The following is a 17181-nucleotide window of genomic DNA, read 5'->3' as shown; positions in this document are numbered from 1 at the left end:
ATAGTTCCCAAAGAGAAAAATTTAGGCTTAATATCAGGAAAGACTTACAAATAGCTGGGAGTGGGAGGGTGGAGTGGGCTGGTGCAGCTAGGTGGTGCAGTGGATAGAATATTGACCCTGGAGTCAGGAGGACCTGAGTTCAAATCCAACCTCAGACATTTAACAATTACCTAGCTAGGTGACCTTGGGCAAGTCACTTAATCCCACTGTCTTGCAAAAACCAAAAAAAAAAAAAAGAAAAGAAAGAAGAAGCCAAATAATTAGAGCTATCCAAAAGTTGAAGGAGCTATCTTAGGGTCTGCTTGCTCCCTCTCCTTCTCTTGGGTTCTTAACCTGAGGCATGTGAACTTATTAGTGTGTATTTAATTTTGTGCACCTAGAGACATTATTCTAAGGAGTCTAAGGGCTTCATCATATCATCAAATGATCCCATGGTATAAATATAGAGCAAGAATTTCTATTAAAGGTTTCTAAGGGAAGAATGAATATCCATTTTCTGGGGATGCTGTAGTGAGCATTCTCAACCAGATATAGGATGGACCGAATTCCTATTCATCTCTAGGAATCTGTGATTTCTGTAATTCTGTAATATAGGCCTGATAAGAATGACTTCTGGTAAAGAAAAAAAAAATCTCAACTTTGAAACATCAATATGAGTTTTATATCTGAAAGTTGATTCTCATAATGTCATTGCATAAATGTTGATTGAGTCTGTTCATGGCAATTTAATCCATCACTTGGGAATCTGCACTAAGAAAAAAATTATGAGATAGGACATAGTATTCATATAAAAGTAGCTACTTTATTTCATATATTAATGCTCTGGGCATCTACAAATATATGGATATTGTCACAACTATTTTTACCATCAAACATAAACATTCTTATTTTATTTTAAAAACTTATTTTATGGAAAAAAATAAATAATATTGAAGTATTTTTTTTAAATGGATGCTTATGATTTCTTTGGGAGAAGAAATTCCCTCCATCAATGATGGTCAGAATCTGACTTGTGACTAATATTTTGAGGAATCTGCCTAGTTCATTGAAAGATCAAATGACTTTATAGATCATACAGACAGTGCAAGTCAAAAGCATTCATTAAATAAAGGATTTCCAGACTCCAAGGTTAGTTCTCTATAAATCAATCAATCCATCAAAAAGAATTTATTCAATGTCTGCTATCTAGCAGGCATTTATGCCAAGTTCTGATGGTATTAAATTAAAAACTACCTGAAGAGAGGGACTGTCTTTTGTCTCTTTTTTGTATCCTCAGTGCTGAACACAGTACCTGGCATATGACAGAGGTTTAATAAATATTTTTCAAATTGATTTGATGGTACTATGCTAAATTCTCTAGACTGTGTTTCATATTGCCTTTCAATATCAAGGAATAAATTATTTTTGAAAAATCAGTGCAAGGTTATCCCTTGGGTCATTGGTTTATTCATTCATTCATTTACCTATTTATTTATTCATCAATCTATCCAATTACGTGAGGAAACACAGATCTGACACTTTGCTAGTTGAGTTATTGTGAACAAATCAATTAATAACTTCTCTGAAGTTTAGTTTCTTCATATTAAAGATGGGAATAATAAGGTAATATTTCCCTCATAGAGCTGTTTTGAGAAAAAAAAAGAGTTTCATTGACCCTAAAGTGCTGTAGAAATGTTTTTTGCCAGTACCAATACAAAATATTTAATATCTATTTTTTTTAGGTTTTTGCAAGGCAAATGGGGTTAAGTGGCTTGCCCAAGGCCACACAGCTAGGTAATTATTTTAGTGTCTGAGACTGTATTTGAACCCAGGTACTCCTGACTCCAGGGCTGGTGCTTTATCCACTGCGCCACCTAGCCACCCCCTAATATCTATTTTAAAGCACAAACACATTTTCAAGAATATTTTTTAATGAAAAAGTTTTGGACTAAGAAAATTTATTTTTCTTCACAAGACACTGAAGATAAATATCTAATATTTACCAAACTATTCTATATATTTTCTTCCTCTTCTTCAACAAACATCATGTTAAGTGAAAGCTTAAGTTAATTGATTAATAGTTTCTTCTCTGAAGATGATATTAACTTGTTATGAATGGTATGAATACTGATGAATGAGCAATTATAACCAATCATATATGACTAACCTTCATGGCACCAAATGAGCAAATGCAATTACTTTGGGTTAAGTTTCTGCTTCTCATGGGGGGGGGGGGATTTCTTATTTTTAAAATAGACATCATGTCTTAGAAACAAACAATTTTAGAATTGTGAGATGAATAGATATATGTGGAGATTAGAAGAAAAATGTTCACATGAGTAGATTTTTGTTTATCCCTCATAATGAACCCAACAACTGTATAGTATGAGAGAAATATAAAATTTAAAGAAACTTTAGCTGTTATTTTTATTCCTTCTAAGAGATAAGAAATGAGGTTTCAAGTGACTGAAACTGAAGCTGCCTCTAGTTGCAAATTGCCTAAAGTCAGGTTCTGGAACTACAGAAAGAAGGAGTCAAGGGAAAGAGGAGAAAATGAGGGTTTTACACACATTCTCTCTGTCTCTGACTTTGTCTTTTGGTCTCTCTGTCTCTCCTCCTTAAGGCATTGTAACAATACTAAACCAAGTTCCTTGCTTTGCTTGTTGGTTTCCTAATCTATAAAATAAGATCAGGAGCAGGGAACCTCTGGCCTGTGGGTCACATAAGGCCTGCAAAATCATGTGGTCTGGAGCTGCCAAGGCAATCAAAAGAGAAATTCAAAATTCAATAAGTCCAGGAACTTTTAGGGGTTAATTGAATGATTAACCAAATATAACAAGCTAATTTTTAAGTTTTGACCCTTGGGAGAAAAAAGGTTCCCTACCTCTGGACTAGATAAAGGATTCCTGACATACCTTCCAGTTCTAGCTCTAGATTTGTGATCTAATAAACATATTTATTAGAGGATGCTTAATGTTTACCAAATCAGATTCATAAAATCATTGATTTTGAATCCCTTTGCATTAGATATCTAAGGTAATTTGTATTCTTTCATCATTTGATTCTTTTGAAAAATGTATATATACCAAATATGGCACTCATCTTCAAATAGGACAATTTAAGAGTTAATACTATAGGCTAAAAAAGTTCCATATATACTCATGTCTGTCTGACTTTAATAATAACTTCAGTGGTCAGCATCTAAATAAATAAAGAAGCTTCTCAAGTTACTTACTTCCCTTCGGAGCTGTAACTATTAATGCTGCCATCAGTTGACTCTCGACTTGGCTGCCGTACCATCTTCCTCATTTCAGCTGCCATACCAGTTTCTGTGCTTCTTTGTATAGTGCTTTTCAACTTCTTGTGGCCAGATTCTATGAGAGAGACAGAGAGACAGAGACAGGTGACAGAAAGAGAGAGAGAGAGAGAGAGAGAGAGAGAGAGAGAGAGAGAGAGAGAGAGACTGATTGTGAGTTTCATCTGGAACCAGAAAATATAAAAATTAATTCTATACCAAACTAAAAGCAAATCATTCATAGAGGGGAAAAATTCTCCCCAATAAAGCTCTTGGTTAAACTTTTAACCTCATTTAGTCTAAAAAGGATAGTTTACAATTGCTATAGGCCAAAAATTCTGTCAAAAGTCTCAATGAATTTTTCCATGAAAGAACCTATTTAATTATCGATGATAACAATAATTCCAGTGAAAATGTAGGCAAAGGGTTAGCACTTCATAATAATATATGGTATTTGGTGATCTCACAACAACTTTATGAAAAAGGTACTGTAAATATTATTTTCACCATTTTACTAGAGGGAACAGAGGTTTAGATAAGTGAAATAAGCACCAGAAGTTTGATTTGAAGATGTTTTCAGGATTTCATGTCTAATATTCTTTTCAACATATGAGAATGCACTTCAAGTAAGTTAGTACTGACCCCTCCTCTCCAAAAAAATGGTGAGAGTGGGGCAGGATTGTGATTTTTGATCTTTAAATAGAAATTTCCTTTAAAGAAAGAGGCAGTTGAACCTATTTACCATCTTTGTCACTTTTCTTCAAATGTCCATAAATCATTTTAAATAATCTTGGGAAATTTATTCGTTGACTGTAGATTCCCCTTAAAATTACATAAGTTCAAAACAACCTTCTCATGCTTTTTTGCATTCAGATAAAAACATTGATCATAGTAATCAAGCAACATTCCTGACTCTGAGATATTCCAAATGAAGCATAGATTTGATTGTGCCACAAGCAAAAGGGTATGTTAACCCAATAGATATGAATATACATATTTATGTATATTTTTATGTTATCTTCTTTTTGGTTTTTCCTATGGCGTCTCTGTTTTTGGTAGATAAAATACAATGAAAAATAAAAAAATGCTTTGTATGTGCTAATGGTTCAATCCTCACAACATCCAAAAGCAAAATATATACAATATCTATGCCTATCAGACCGTAGGAAGAGTGTATTAAAGGCACCATATTTTTCATTTGAAGCATGGAAAAGTAAAATTGATGTAGTTTATAAGTTGCTCATTTAAAGATAAAGTAAGTGAATAAAGTAGTTCAAAACAGAGCTTAGTTTGAAGCAACACATTATCATTTCATAGTCCCTTACAGAGCTTTGCTCCTGCCCTTCACCTGTTCTCTCTTCCTCAAGTTGATATGATTTTTGAAAGTAGAATGCTTAGGAAATCAAGAAAGGAAGAAAAGAGGGAAGGAAGGAAGGAAGGAGGGAGGGAGGGAGGGAGGGAGGGAGGAAGGAAGGAAGGAAGGAAGGAAGGAAGGAAGGAAGGAAGGAAGGAAGGAAGGAAGGAAGGAAGGAAAGAAGGAAGGAAGGAAAAAAAGGAAAAAAAGAATTTATTGAGGTTTATCATAAAAACCAGGCACTTTGCTAAAGTTTCACAAGTATCTTATTTGATCCCCCCAAATAACCTCATGATGTCTTATCTTTTACAAGTGAGAAAACTGAGGTTAAGAAATTTGCCCAGGGTCACACAACTAAGATCTGAGGTCAAACTTGAACTCATACCTTCCTGATTCTAGGACTGGTACTTGATCCACTAGAGAACTTGTTTCCTTAGTTCAGGACTACTTCAATAATTATTACAGTGTGTCTCCTAGTACAATGTTATTCCTACAGAGAGGTATCATGGAGTGGTGACATTTAATTTCTGCTTTCAAATTTTCATCATGAGTATATGTATTCTTCTTGTATTTTTATGTACTCCTAAGTCTATTTTAGTATGACTTTACCTAAGTAAAAGGTGCCTTGAACTTTATACAGTGTGTTCTTGAAAACTTGAATAAATTGTTTCTTTCTAAATTCATGATACTTTCTTTACCTTTCCAGAGATGTTTTGCCTTTATTTCAAATCACCAAGGCACATAACTCTATATATTACCTTTAAATTAATCTGCCCCCCTCCACCCACCTACTTTTAAGTAGTTGTCTTAGAAGCAATCACTTGAAGATATTAATTAGAACTGATGTATAAAAGGTTGCTCTGGTATTTCTATCACCATCATGGAAACATGAACTTTGTCTTAATTGCTTTCATATCTCTCATAGCAAGTAGAAACTGATACTCAAGAAATATTTGTTGAACAAATGCATGTCTTTGAAAAGTAAATAATCTCAGCAGGTTTTAAAATTTGTATTTTCAAAGCATAGCACATTTTAAATGACATTAAATGGAAAGTAATAGAAAAATCTATAAGAATTGAAACAATAGGGGTAGCTAGGTAGCAAAGTGGTTAGAACACTGGTCCTGGAATCAGGAGGACTTGAGTTCAAATCCAGCCTCAAATACTTAATAATTGCCTACCTGTATGACCTTTGGCAAGTCACTCAAACCCCATTGCCTTAAATAAAAATTATAAAAAAGAATTGAAATAATACTCCCTCATATGTGTAGTACTTTTCTAATTTATGAATGCTTTTGCTTCACTTTCTACCAGTTCATGTAAATCTTCCCAGGATTTTCTGAAACCATTCTGCTCATCATTTCATGTAATACAATAGTATTCCATTGCAATCATATTCCACATTTGGTTCAGTCATTTCCCAACTCTGTGAGCTAGGGAACAAAGATATTATTTCTCCCATTTTTAGATGAAGAAATTGAGGCTCAGAATGATTAAGTGATTTGTCCAAAGTCACAGGGCTGATTATTAGAGCTAAGGCTTGAATTTAGGTCTTCTTTTATCCTCCAATTAAAAAAAATTAAACATTTATTATTTAAAATTTTGAGTTCCAAACTCTTTCTTTCTTTTTTCTCTCTCACCCTTTCTTCACTCACTGAGAAGGCAAGTAATCTGATTTCAATTACACTTGTGAAGTCATGCAAATTATATTTTCATATTAACCATGTTGAAGAAAAAATAATAAAATAAAATGCTTCAGTCTGCTTCCGAAGTTCACCAGTTCTTTCTAGAGGTAGATAGCATTTTTCATCATGGGTCCTTTGCAATTTCTTGGATCGCTGTCTTGATCAGATTAGTTGTTTCACAGTTGATTCACAGTTGATTCACAGTAAACAAAACCAGGAGAACATTGTACACAGTAACAGAAATACTGTGTACAATGTTCTCCTGGTTCTGTTCACTTCATTTTGCACCAGTTCATATAAATCTTCTCAGGATTTTCTGAAACCATTCTGCTCATCATTTCATATAATACAATAATATTCCATTTGAAATCATATTTCATATTTGTTTCATCCATTTCCCAATTTTGGGCATCTTCTCTATTTCCAATTCTTTTCCACTACAAAAAACTGCTATAAATATTTTTGTATATATACATTCTTTTTTTTTTCCTTTTCTTTGAACAGAATACAGGATACTGACCTAGTAGTATAGCTGGATCAAAGTATTTGACAATTTGATTGCTCTTTGGATATAGTTCCAAACTGTTCTTCAGAATGGTTGGACTAATTCACCAATGCACCAATTCACTAATGCACCAACAGTGCATTCAAGTACTTGCTTTTCCATATTCCCTCCAAAATTTTTACTTTTTCTCTTCTGTCATATTAGCTAATCTGACTGGCATGGTGTGATATCTCAGATTTTTTTATATTTTCGTTTCTATATTCAATAGCAAGTCAGGGCATTTTTTAATGTGACTACTGACAGCTTTGATGTTTTCTTTTGAAAATGAATTTAAGTCTTCTGACTCTAAATTCATTGTCTATTTCATTAAAATGGAACTGCTTCTTCAAAATTCAAATGAGGAGAGAGAACCTCTTGGGAAATATTGTTATAATGATTGAAGTAGACACAATTTAAAACTATGTCTATTATGAAACTTAGTCTTGCATTAAGATATTATTTACATTAACATACAATGTTAGAGTTGCAAGCGGTCATATAGCCTAATCTCTTTGTACATTATATAATGGAACGGGAGTACAGGAAAGTATATTAATAGCAGAAAGGGGATTAACATATACCTTCCCTTGAGGGAAGGGGTGGACAGCTTGGTGGCTCAGTGGATAAAATATAGGGCCTGGAATCAAGAAGTCTCTTCCTGAGTTCAAATCTAGCCTTAGACACTGAATAGCTGTAAGATCCTGGGCAAGTTATTTAACCTTATTTGTCTCATTTTCTTCATCTGTAAAATTATTTGGAGAAGAAAATGGCAAAAAATTCTAGTGTCTTTGTTAATGGAAACCCTAAAGGGGTCATGAAGACTTGGACACGTTAAAAATTACACCTTTCCTTGAGACCATGTTCACTGAGAGAACTAATCATCCTTTTATAAGGTATGTCAGAAAACCAAGAATTTCCTGGGAAACATTACAGTGGTGAGGGAAAAAGAAAGAAAACTGGTTCTTTTAGGAAAAAATATAATGATGGGGTTTGTTTGATCTTACTCTTAAGATTTTGTTGCTGTCACCTTCTATGCTTGTGGATACATGTATGAATATTTTAATCCAATGCAGTTCAATAACCATTTAATGTGAACCTAAAATTTGTTAAAAACCCTAGGATGGAAAACCAAAAGGGAAGCCCTTAACCTTGAAAAGTTTGCATTCTATTAGAATTTAAATAGAGACTACACAAGCTTTTATTTGGTCAATTTTAAATACCTACTCTGAGGCAGCAACAGTGTTAAGTACTTTACAAATATTATCTCATTTAATTCTAACAACCCTGGGAAATAGGTGCTATTATTATTTCTAATAATAATTTAGAATTTATAAATTTAATAATTTATAATAAAATCTGAGATAGATAAACGTTGTCAATCTAGTCAAAATGGTCAATTCATGTCCTTAGGGTTCAATTAATTCAATTAATACAGGTAAGATAACTTACCTGTAAGCCCATCAGGAATTCTCTCTACATATAAAACACACATCCTTAACAATACTAAGTTGTTGTTGTTTATAAATTGTGAAGAAAGAGGACCAATGAAGTCAGGTAGGCAATATCTTTATTTGGAAGTGAATTGAATTTAAGTGAGGTGGGGCTGTGCAAAGTCACCAGGATCAGTCTCTCCTCGGTCTTTTTAAACTGAAGTCCCACATTGCAATTTGTCTGACAAACACCCATTTGTTAAATATGGCTAAAGTTGTTATCCTTTGTTCTCCATTCTCAAAGAAGACCATGACATCAGGGAGGTGATGCTATGACATATACTGTGCCAGTCTCACTATTTTCTCTGGAACCATCTGGGTCCAGTAGCCAAACATGAATCAGGATGACTGGAGATAGCCTTAGATGTGATGCAATCAGTGTTAAGTGGTTTGCCCAAGATCTCATAGCTAGTAAGTGTCTGAGATGCGATTTGAAATCAAGTCCTCTTGACTCCAGGGCCAATATTCTATCTACTGTACCTTGTAGTTGCCCTTTAAGGCTAGGTAAGAAATGAGGCAAAGAATGGGCTCTTTTTATAAAGTCCAAAAAATCAATCTGGGAGGGTAAGACCCTTAGAATTTCTGGTAAAAGTAGAAATAATTTTCTAATTATACACACTCTGAGCCATCAAAATCCAAACAATGACCAAGTGAGGGCTGGATTGAGACCTATTGTTGAGACCTTGTCTGTGAGAGCCAGAGTGATTTGATTTTAAGTTCAAGTAAATTCTTTTGAATGGGCTTTATCCAAACCTATATTTCAAGAAGTCATAAGTGAAACTACATGGGACAACAGAGTTAATTGTGCTAGTTTCTTTTAAATGATAGAATCAATAGAGATGAAGAAAAAAAGAAAATTAACCTATAAATGTCCAGATACTGGACAGAGCACCCAGAGCTAAGGGTATTATTCCCTAAGTGGACAGAGGAAAAGGAAGAAAAGAAGAAAGATGGAAAGGAAGATCCAACTGGAATAGACCAACATTAGGAAGCTTAGCCTGCAAGAGGCAAGTTTGTGCATGGTCACTAGCTTCACTCTAAAGCAGAGGAAATATTAAGGAGAAATATGTTCTATGATTTATCTGTTGCTTCTGCACTAACAATGTAGCTTACATTTAACATTGACCTCCATCCCAATGCTCAAGGTCGTAGACTCACCTATATACCTGAACTCCCATCCCATTATCCACACTAGGGAGATGATGTCAAAGAGCTTTAGTAAAACACATGGACCCTCTCTGGCAAGAATTACTTAAATCCTTGCCCCTAGCCACACTAGACAAGCAAGCCCCTAACAACAAATTAATGAATTCCTGCCCTAGCCTGAAAGTCTTTGAACTGCCATTCCCATCTATAAATATAACCTAAATTACCTCATCTCTGCTCTCTGAATTACCTAAATTACTTATCTTCCTGTTCTTTTAAAAGCTCATGGCAACTCAACTGAGTTGCTCTTCTTCCTTTGGGAGGTCAGCCTGCTCTTGGGGAACATGATCCCCCATATAAACTCTCATGCCCCTATGTTCTTCTTATTGCTTATCCTCTGATGCTAGCTGCTATTGTTGCTGTTGCTAATTTTTCTCTCCCTTAGCTTCTGCTAACCACAGCAATAGCTACATTTTTTGACCCTAAATTCTTCTGAGTCAGAGTCAATTTTTTACATGAATTTAAATGATTTTCATTTCTGTTCAAAAGCTTAAAACCTTTAGCCAGCCCAAATTTCCCCACAACTCTGTCTTCCAAAACTATCTAGGTCCAATGGCAAGATATAAATCAAGATGATTGGAAATAACCCTGGATGTAGTGGGAAACCTTGACCTTTTTAAGCCAATGACTGCAATATTCACTCAGACTAGGTAAGAAATGAGGCAAAAAATGGTAGTGTTGCAGGATTAGAGTACTGTCTTACAACCCATTTTGAGAAGACTCAAAATGAATCCAACTTTGGAATCTGGGTGTCCTGGATCAATTGACAACTTTCTCAATCTCAGGGTTGTTTTTTAATTTTAACCTGTAAAATGAGAATTCTTTATGGTTTACTTTACAAGGCAGTTGTAAGGTATAGATAATAGATATCAAAAATATATACTAAAATGAGTTAATACTAAATTTTAAATAGTGATTAAAGCTATCCAAATTAATTATTTATGTTGAATTATTTTTATCTCAGAAGAGCCTATGAAGAGAAATTACAAGATTTACTTTATCTCAGATTAAGTAAAATTCAAAATTGTTTGTATTATTGCATAGTATCATAAATACAGAGCAGAAAGGGTCTTTAAATGTCATTCTATTCCAATTCTTTAATTTTTACAAATAAGGAAACTGAGTCTTAAAGACACCAAAACATAAGCAGAGACAAACTGTTTCAGACTATAAATTCAGAATTCTTTTCTTCTGTACCACATTTCAATACTTTGGGTATCTATGATTTCATCTATGGTTTTTTTTTTCTCTCCACTGACACAGATAATTATTAATATACAGTTATTCTGATTGGGGTCACTAAATTGACTGATGTTGTAAAAGATAATCTCTCTTATTTAGAAATGATAGTACTTATATAACAGATAGAAATGTCATCACTTAACCCATATTGAATCTTTCCAGTTTTGAAGGAGCTATCAGTTTTATTTGATTGTAATAACCCTTGAGAACTCATGATAACCTCCATAGCAATGGGTTATGAGAGTATGACAGTAGATGCAACAAGGTACAGCAGTAAACACCTACTTCCCATGTGATTTTGGACTAATAATCTCTCTGAGCTTCAGTTTCCTTCTCTTTAAAATGAGAGAATTAGTCTCAAAGGTCCTTTCGAGACCTAAAACTAATAGTGCTAGATTTGTTGCTAGAAAATTTAAAATCCAAACTCTAGTACTTATTACTATTGGGACATTAACTGACAAGTCATCAGACCTGTCTGTGCCTTAGTTTTCCTATCTATAAAATAAGAGAATTGGCCTAAATTGCCTTTAAATTCTCTTCTGACTTTAAATCTATGAACCCATGAACCTATGAATTACAATTATTCACATTTGACTGTATTTTTGTTAAAATGAAACATTATTATGGATCAGATTTTGTATTTCCTGAATAATTTGTAGAGTAAAATATATGTAAAGTTCTTCATACAATTAACAACTTAGAATGCAGGAGGCCTTTTGTCACATGCTGGTAGGTTGAAATTTCAAAAAGAGAGTTAAATAAAATGGTAGACTGAATGGGGTCAGTGAGGAAGTGGTGATTAAAAGGACAGAGAACTTCTTTATGTAGGAAAAAAAATTAGCTTTTATAAAAATGAGAATTCCTTTGATTTATTTGATGATCATTTACAGAAGTGAAAAGCCATGGCGTTAGTAAGCACAGTTGATGGTGAAGTTTGTCAGGATTCTGTCAGGAGAAAACAAGTGAAGTTTGAGCTAATGAGAAAGGAAAACAAACAACCAAAAAAAATCCCTTTACAGAGTAAATTGAGAAGAAGAAAATTTCATTATGGAAATATTAGGTAAATGCATACATACATAAACATGTATATGTGAGTATAAACATCTGTATATATGTTCCTTATTTTTGCAAATTACACCTACTTTCTAATTCTTAATTGTTTAGCTTTATTTTGTTTTGCTTACAAAAAAAAATTTTAATGGAACAAGACAAGCTCAGAGTTTTTTTTTGTCTATACATAATGCATTGAGAGCAATGTAGTATTGTGGAAAGATCATTGGGATTAGAACTCTTGGTTTCTTATGTATGTGGTGACTAAAATTGTCCCTTCTACAATAAAAGAAACTGAGGCAGAGTTCTGAGTCAATGGCACTTTATTAAAAGGGTTCATGATTCCTTTAAATGAAGTGGACCTCATATCTTCCTCATGATCTGGGATTCTGGGACCTTATTTGTAGAGGGACTTAATACTCTAAAATACAAAGGAAGCATGGTGAAATATAGAACTAATTGGTTGATAAGCCTTGCTCTTAAGAGTTAAAAATGACATTAATAGGGGGATCATAGATTGGGTGAAGAAAGAAGCCTCTTCACTGATTAAGTGGTCATAAAATGAACAGGCTAATTTTTAGATTAGACAAGAGGAGATGGTACAGGCTTTACATCCTGACTAGGTGGTCATAAGAAGGTCAGTTGCTTGGTCCAGAGGCACAAAAATGATTTGGGGCTTTACATACAGTTGGATCATCTCTGCCACAGGGGCCTTGGTCACCAGGACAAAGAAAAACAAAGGTGATGAACTTCTAGCTAGCTTCTTATGATTGCACAAGTGATCTTATCATCTGCAAATCATAGCTCTGAGACCCAGTATACAGATCTTAGAATCACATCAGATTGACTTTCTTACTAATTAGAATTTGAGTAGGGATATTCTCTCATTAAATCAACTTTCTTACTTTTCCTTTGTATGCCTATTGGCAATTTCTGACCCTTGTTAAAACTAAAATCATCATACTTACATTGCTTGACTCTCATGGTTGTGATGATAAATAAAATGATATATGTAAAGGAATTCAAGAATTTTTAAAATTTGTGTTTATTTTGTTGCTGCTATTGTTGTTGGCCAGTCCCCTAAATTCATTGATGTAGGGAATCCCTGGTAAAATAATTCATTATACCAACTACTTTGCAACTTTGGGATTATCACAAAAGGCCTGAGTAATTAGGAAGTTAAATTGAGTTAGGCAGGATCATATAGGATTACAGATGGAATTTAAACTTAGGTCTTCTTGACTCTGCAAGTGACTTTCTGTCTATTATACAATGGATACACAGCCCCAAGTTATTATTCTTGTTTTTATTATTAGTATTGGTAATTACTTCACATTTCTGAGGGTTCCAGGTGACCATACCTAATTAGGGCTCAGAAAAGAAAGTTTTTCATCATGAAAATTCTTTTCACTGCCAATGGCTCAATAGAAGAAAAGGTTATAGTCTTTACTAGAAATGATATATGTATTGTTATACACTTTAACATGGCACTGAAAGGACCACTGGGCCTTTCCTCCTGCCCTGAATCTGAATTAACATATATATATATATATATATATATATTATATATTATATATTATATATATCATATATACATATATTATATATATATTATATATATATGTTGTCTCAGTTACTAGAATGAGAATTCCTTGAGAAAAGGGATATATGTATAGATATGGATATGAATATGTATGTGTATGTATATAGGTGTGCACACAATACATGTATACACATTCACACAAAAATTTATATGTGAACACATATGTCTATGTATGTGTATTTATATGGAGAGATATATTCCAATATTTGACACATAATAAATGTTCAATAGCTTTATTCATTCAATTATTCATTTCTGCACTACTATTAAATACTCATTACCTTTTTTTATCCACTGGTAGAAACTTAAGGAGGCAAAATTTCTTGAATAAAATCTGGAAAATCTAGTTACAAATCATCTCAAACCCCAAAATGACAATAAAAGCTGTGACAATGAAGTCAAAGTTCTTAATATAAAACAACAGGTATCATTGATTTAAGTGAATATTATCTAGAATGACATATATACTTTACTCTCAGAGGCAGAAAGTTGGATTAGAGGACCATAAAGTTCTACTCATTTCATAGATAAGATTGAGATGCACAACATTATAGCAATTACATATATTTTTTAATTTTTTTTAAAGAAGACAGGATTTAAGATTTCATTAGTATAGGAAACTCTCAGCCATTTCTTCTCACACTCACAGTGTGGGTAGGTATTTTCTCTGTTTTAGTGAATTGCTGGGGTACACTCAAATGTCTTGGTATGTGTCAGAGACAGGATTGGAACCTAAATTTTCCTCTTTCTGAGAATCAGTTCACACTCCATTCATTGTATCTTTCATTAATATTAACATTGCCAGTAGGGTAAAAACAAAACAAAACAAATTAAAAAATCCTTCCATTTATAAGAAAATATTAAATCTCTTTATTCTTTATTTGGTTGATTCCAAATATTCCTAATGTTGTAGTTACCATTACAATCTGGAATTTTTATTAGATATAATAGTCAACACTATTAATTACTGAAATGGCAAAATAAATATTCCTTTTGATCCATGCCAAGGATATAAATATCATTCAGTCTGTGAAAATGCTGCCAGGCTTATATTTTCTTTTTGAAAATCCCTCAGTTTTACCATTTTTTCTGTTTTTTTCTCTCTCTCTCTCTTGACCTTGTTCACTTAGTAGTTTCATCTTTATAAATTTGGTGAAAATGCTCTTTGTCCTGTCATTTCCTACTCCCCTTTTTTCCTAAGTGGAGGGAGAATTAAAGTGAAGGAAACAAAGTTACCCAGATGCCTAAAGTATTGTGATACATAGTATCTTTTTATGAGATACAGAGAATGACCTTCACAGAAGATGGCTAAATAAACTTAAAGAAAATACCACAAATATTTTCCAAGTCATTTTAAAGTCAGTGGTGCTTATTATCCTTTTTTATATTCCTTTTACCCCACAAAAGTACTTTAATTTATTAGCATGTGCTTTAGGTTGCCAACAGACCCTACTTAGAAAATATGGTTCATCCTGGATGAACCTTCATATTTATGCTTTTGAAAAATTCCCTTTCTGTTTTTTACCCTGGAGTAAGAAAATCCTTTTATTAAATAAGGTGAATTAATAGTGCTCTATGAAATTTTCTCTCTTATCTGTCCTCTTTGTTGCCTTCACTTAGTTACATATATGATCTTTACCATAAGTTGTTGTGATGAAAATAACCTTGATGTCTTCTCTCTTCTAGATGGAGACAATAAAAAGCCTCAGCAAGGAGAAAGTGACCATTTCAACACATTTAGCAATTGGGATTCAAAGAGAATCCTACAATATTAAAGTGAAGAGTTCCCCAGATCCCTATATAGCATACAATACAAACCAGGTTTTTCTAAGTCTGCAAATGTCAAAGCACTCTGGGAGATAGTCCTGGGTAGGGGGGTGAGTGGGGTGGAGTGAGGAAGAGTGAACTTTCCTTAGGAATACATGCAAATGACAACTTGAAGTCCAATAACTCCAATAAGTTGTTGGATTTAAAAGTTTGAGGTTTATAAAGCATACCTTGTGACCCCAGGCTTGGGTTGTTAACACTACAGTGATTACTGTTGAATTTGCATTAAAGAAGGAAATTAGGTAGATTAAATAAATGAAAGGACATGAGTAGAAGAAATCTTTTAGTTATTTGAGGACCAGAATGTGCGCGCGCGCGCGCACACACACACACACACACACACACACACACACACACACACACAGAATTAAAATATGGTAAATATCAATGAGCTTTACAAAAGCAACCTTGTCTGAAAACTATCCCTGACTTCATAAATCATTAAACTGAGTCTAGAGGTCCTTGAGTATAATCCCTTCAAGTTTACACATGAGGAAACTGAGATCCTTAACAGTTTAGGTGACTTGCTGAGTGTCTCACAGATAGAGGTAGACATCAGAGTCAAAATTTGAACCTAATCAATTAATGCTAAATCTAAACCTCTGTTCATTGCACCAAAGGTACATAAATACAAATATATTTATACATTTATTAAAAATTATTGAAACCTGGCCAATGAACAACTTAAAGTTATAATTTAAAAGCTTAAAACTGGTTCACTTTTATTTAATAGTTATATAAATATATTTAATGAAAGAAATTTTAAAAATAAACTATTCTTGTCTAAGTTTTCATTTTTGAATGATGGATACTAGATGAACCTAGATGAAATTATTTTATATCATGTATTAAAACCAATCCATTAACTTTTTTAATTAAGTCTTATAAGTGAAAAAAAATAGGATGAAATCCAGAAAGAAGAAAATGATGTGGAAATGTTGGTTACAGGTACTCCCCCAACTCAATTGACCTTGTTATTGAGAAAGTCCCTCTTTAAATCCACATTGCCAACATTTCATTTTAAGTGTCATGAGGATTGTAACAGGAAGATCCTTTCTTTAAGGGGTGACTACTGCACAACAACCCCAATACAATTAGATCACTACACTGAGTGCTCAGAGATTAAAGAGCATAATGAATTTGGAGCTAGAGGACCTTGGTTTGCATTTTGACTCTGCTTGACTGTTACTTTAGTTTCATTGGTCTATACCTCAAAACCTCTCAATGTTCTTAGCAATCCTTTCCTCCAATCTTCTGGCATCATAAGTTGAAGTATAACTCTTCCTCACTAAGGCTACCTTCCACTGGATCTTAATCTTATCCTCTCCATCTCTAGGACTTTACTCATTTATCATTTCTCTATCCCACCCACTTCCAGTTCTTTTTTATTGACTCCTTTTCCAACAAACATGTTCAGTTCTTCATTCTGAACCCCCCCCCAAAAAAAAAACTCCCTTTCATTCTCACTTGATGACCTTCTTAGGTCACTTTCCTATATTTTTTCTTCCCTTCACTAACAAACAACCCACTCATTCCTCAGCCTCCCATAGTAGTTGTTGATTGGTATAATGGATAGAGATTTAAACTTGGAATCAGAAATACCTGAGTATTCAGCCTCAGATACTTATTAGCTATATGACCCTTGATGTCATTTAATCTTTAAATCTTTTTTTTTGGTTTTTGCAAGACAATGGGGCTGTGATTTGCCCAAGGTCACACAGCTAGGCAATTAAAAGCATCTGAGGCCAAATTTGAACTTAGATCCTCCTGACTTTAGGACTGGTACTCTATCACTATGCCACCTAGCTGCCCCCATATCATTTTTTTAAATGCAAAAATGGGAATAATAATAGCAAATACATTTTCATTATTGTTATAAGGATCAAATAGGATAATATCATAAAAG

At 33.6% G+C, this 17181-nt stretch overlaps 1 protein-coding gene across 3 annotated transcripts in view; it reads right to left on the bottom strand.

Annotated features, from left to right (window-relative positions):
• Nucleotides 1-17181, bottom strand: part of RIMS1 (regulating synaptic membrane exocytosis 1) — a 658456-nt gene that overhangs the window by 10421 nt on the left and 630854 nt on the right. For all 3 annotated transcript variants that reach the window (XM_074237321.1, XM_074237319.1, XM_074237320.1), the window contains one exon: nucleotides 3215-3353. In XM_074237321.1, coding sequence (XP_074093422.1) covers nucleotides 3215-3353 — 139 coding nt within the window. The remainder of the gene's footprint in view (nucleotides 1-3214; nucleotides 3354-17181) is intronic.

Source organism: Macrotis lagotis, chromosome 5, assembly GCF_037893015.1.
Source record: "Macrotis lagotis isolate mMagLag1 chromosome 5, bilby.v1.9.chrom.fasta, whole genome shotgun sequence".
Taxonomy (NCBI): Eukaryota; Metazoa; Chordata; class Mammalia; order Peramelemorphia; family Peramelidae; genus Macrotis; species Macrotis lagotis.
The sequence above is the reverse complement of the archived record's forward strand: the minus strand, read 5'-3'. Positions and strand labels throughout refer to the sequence as shown.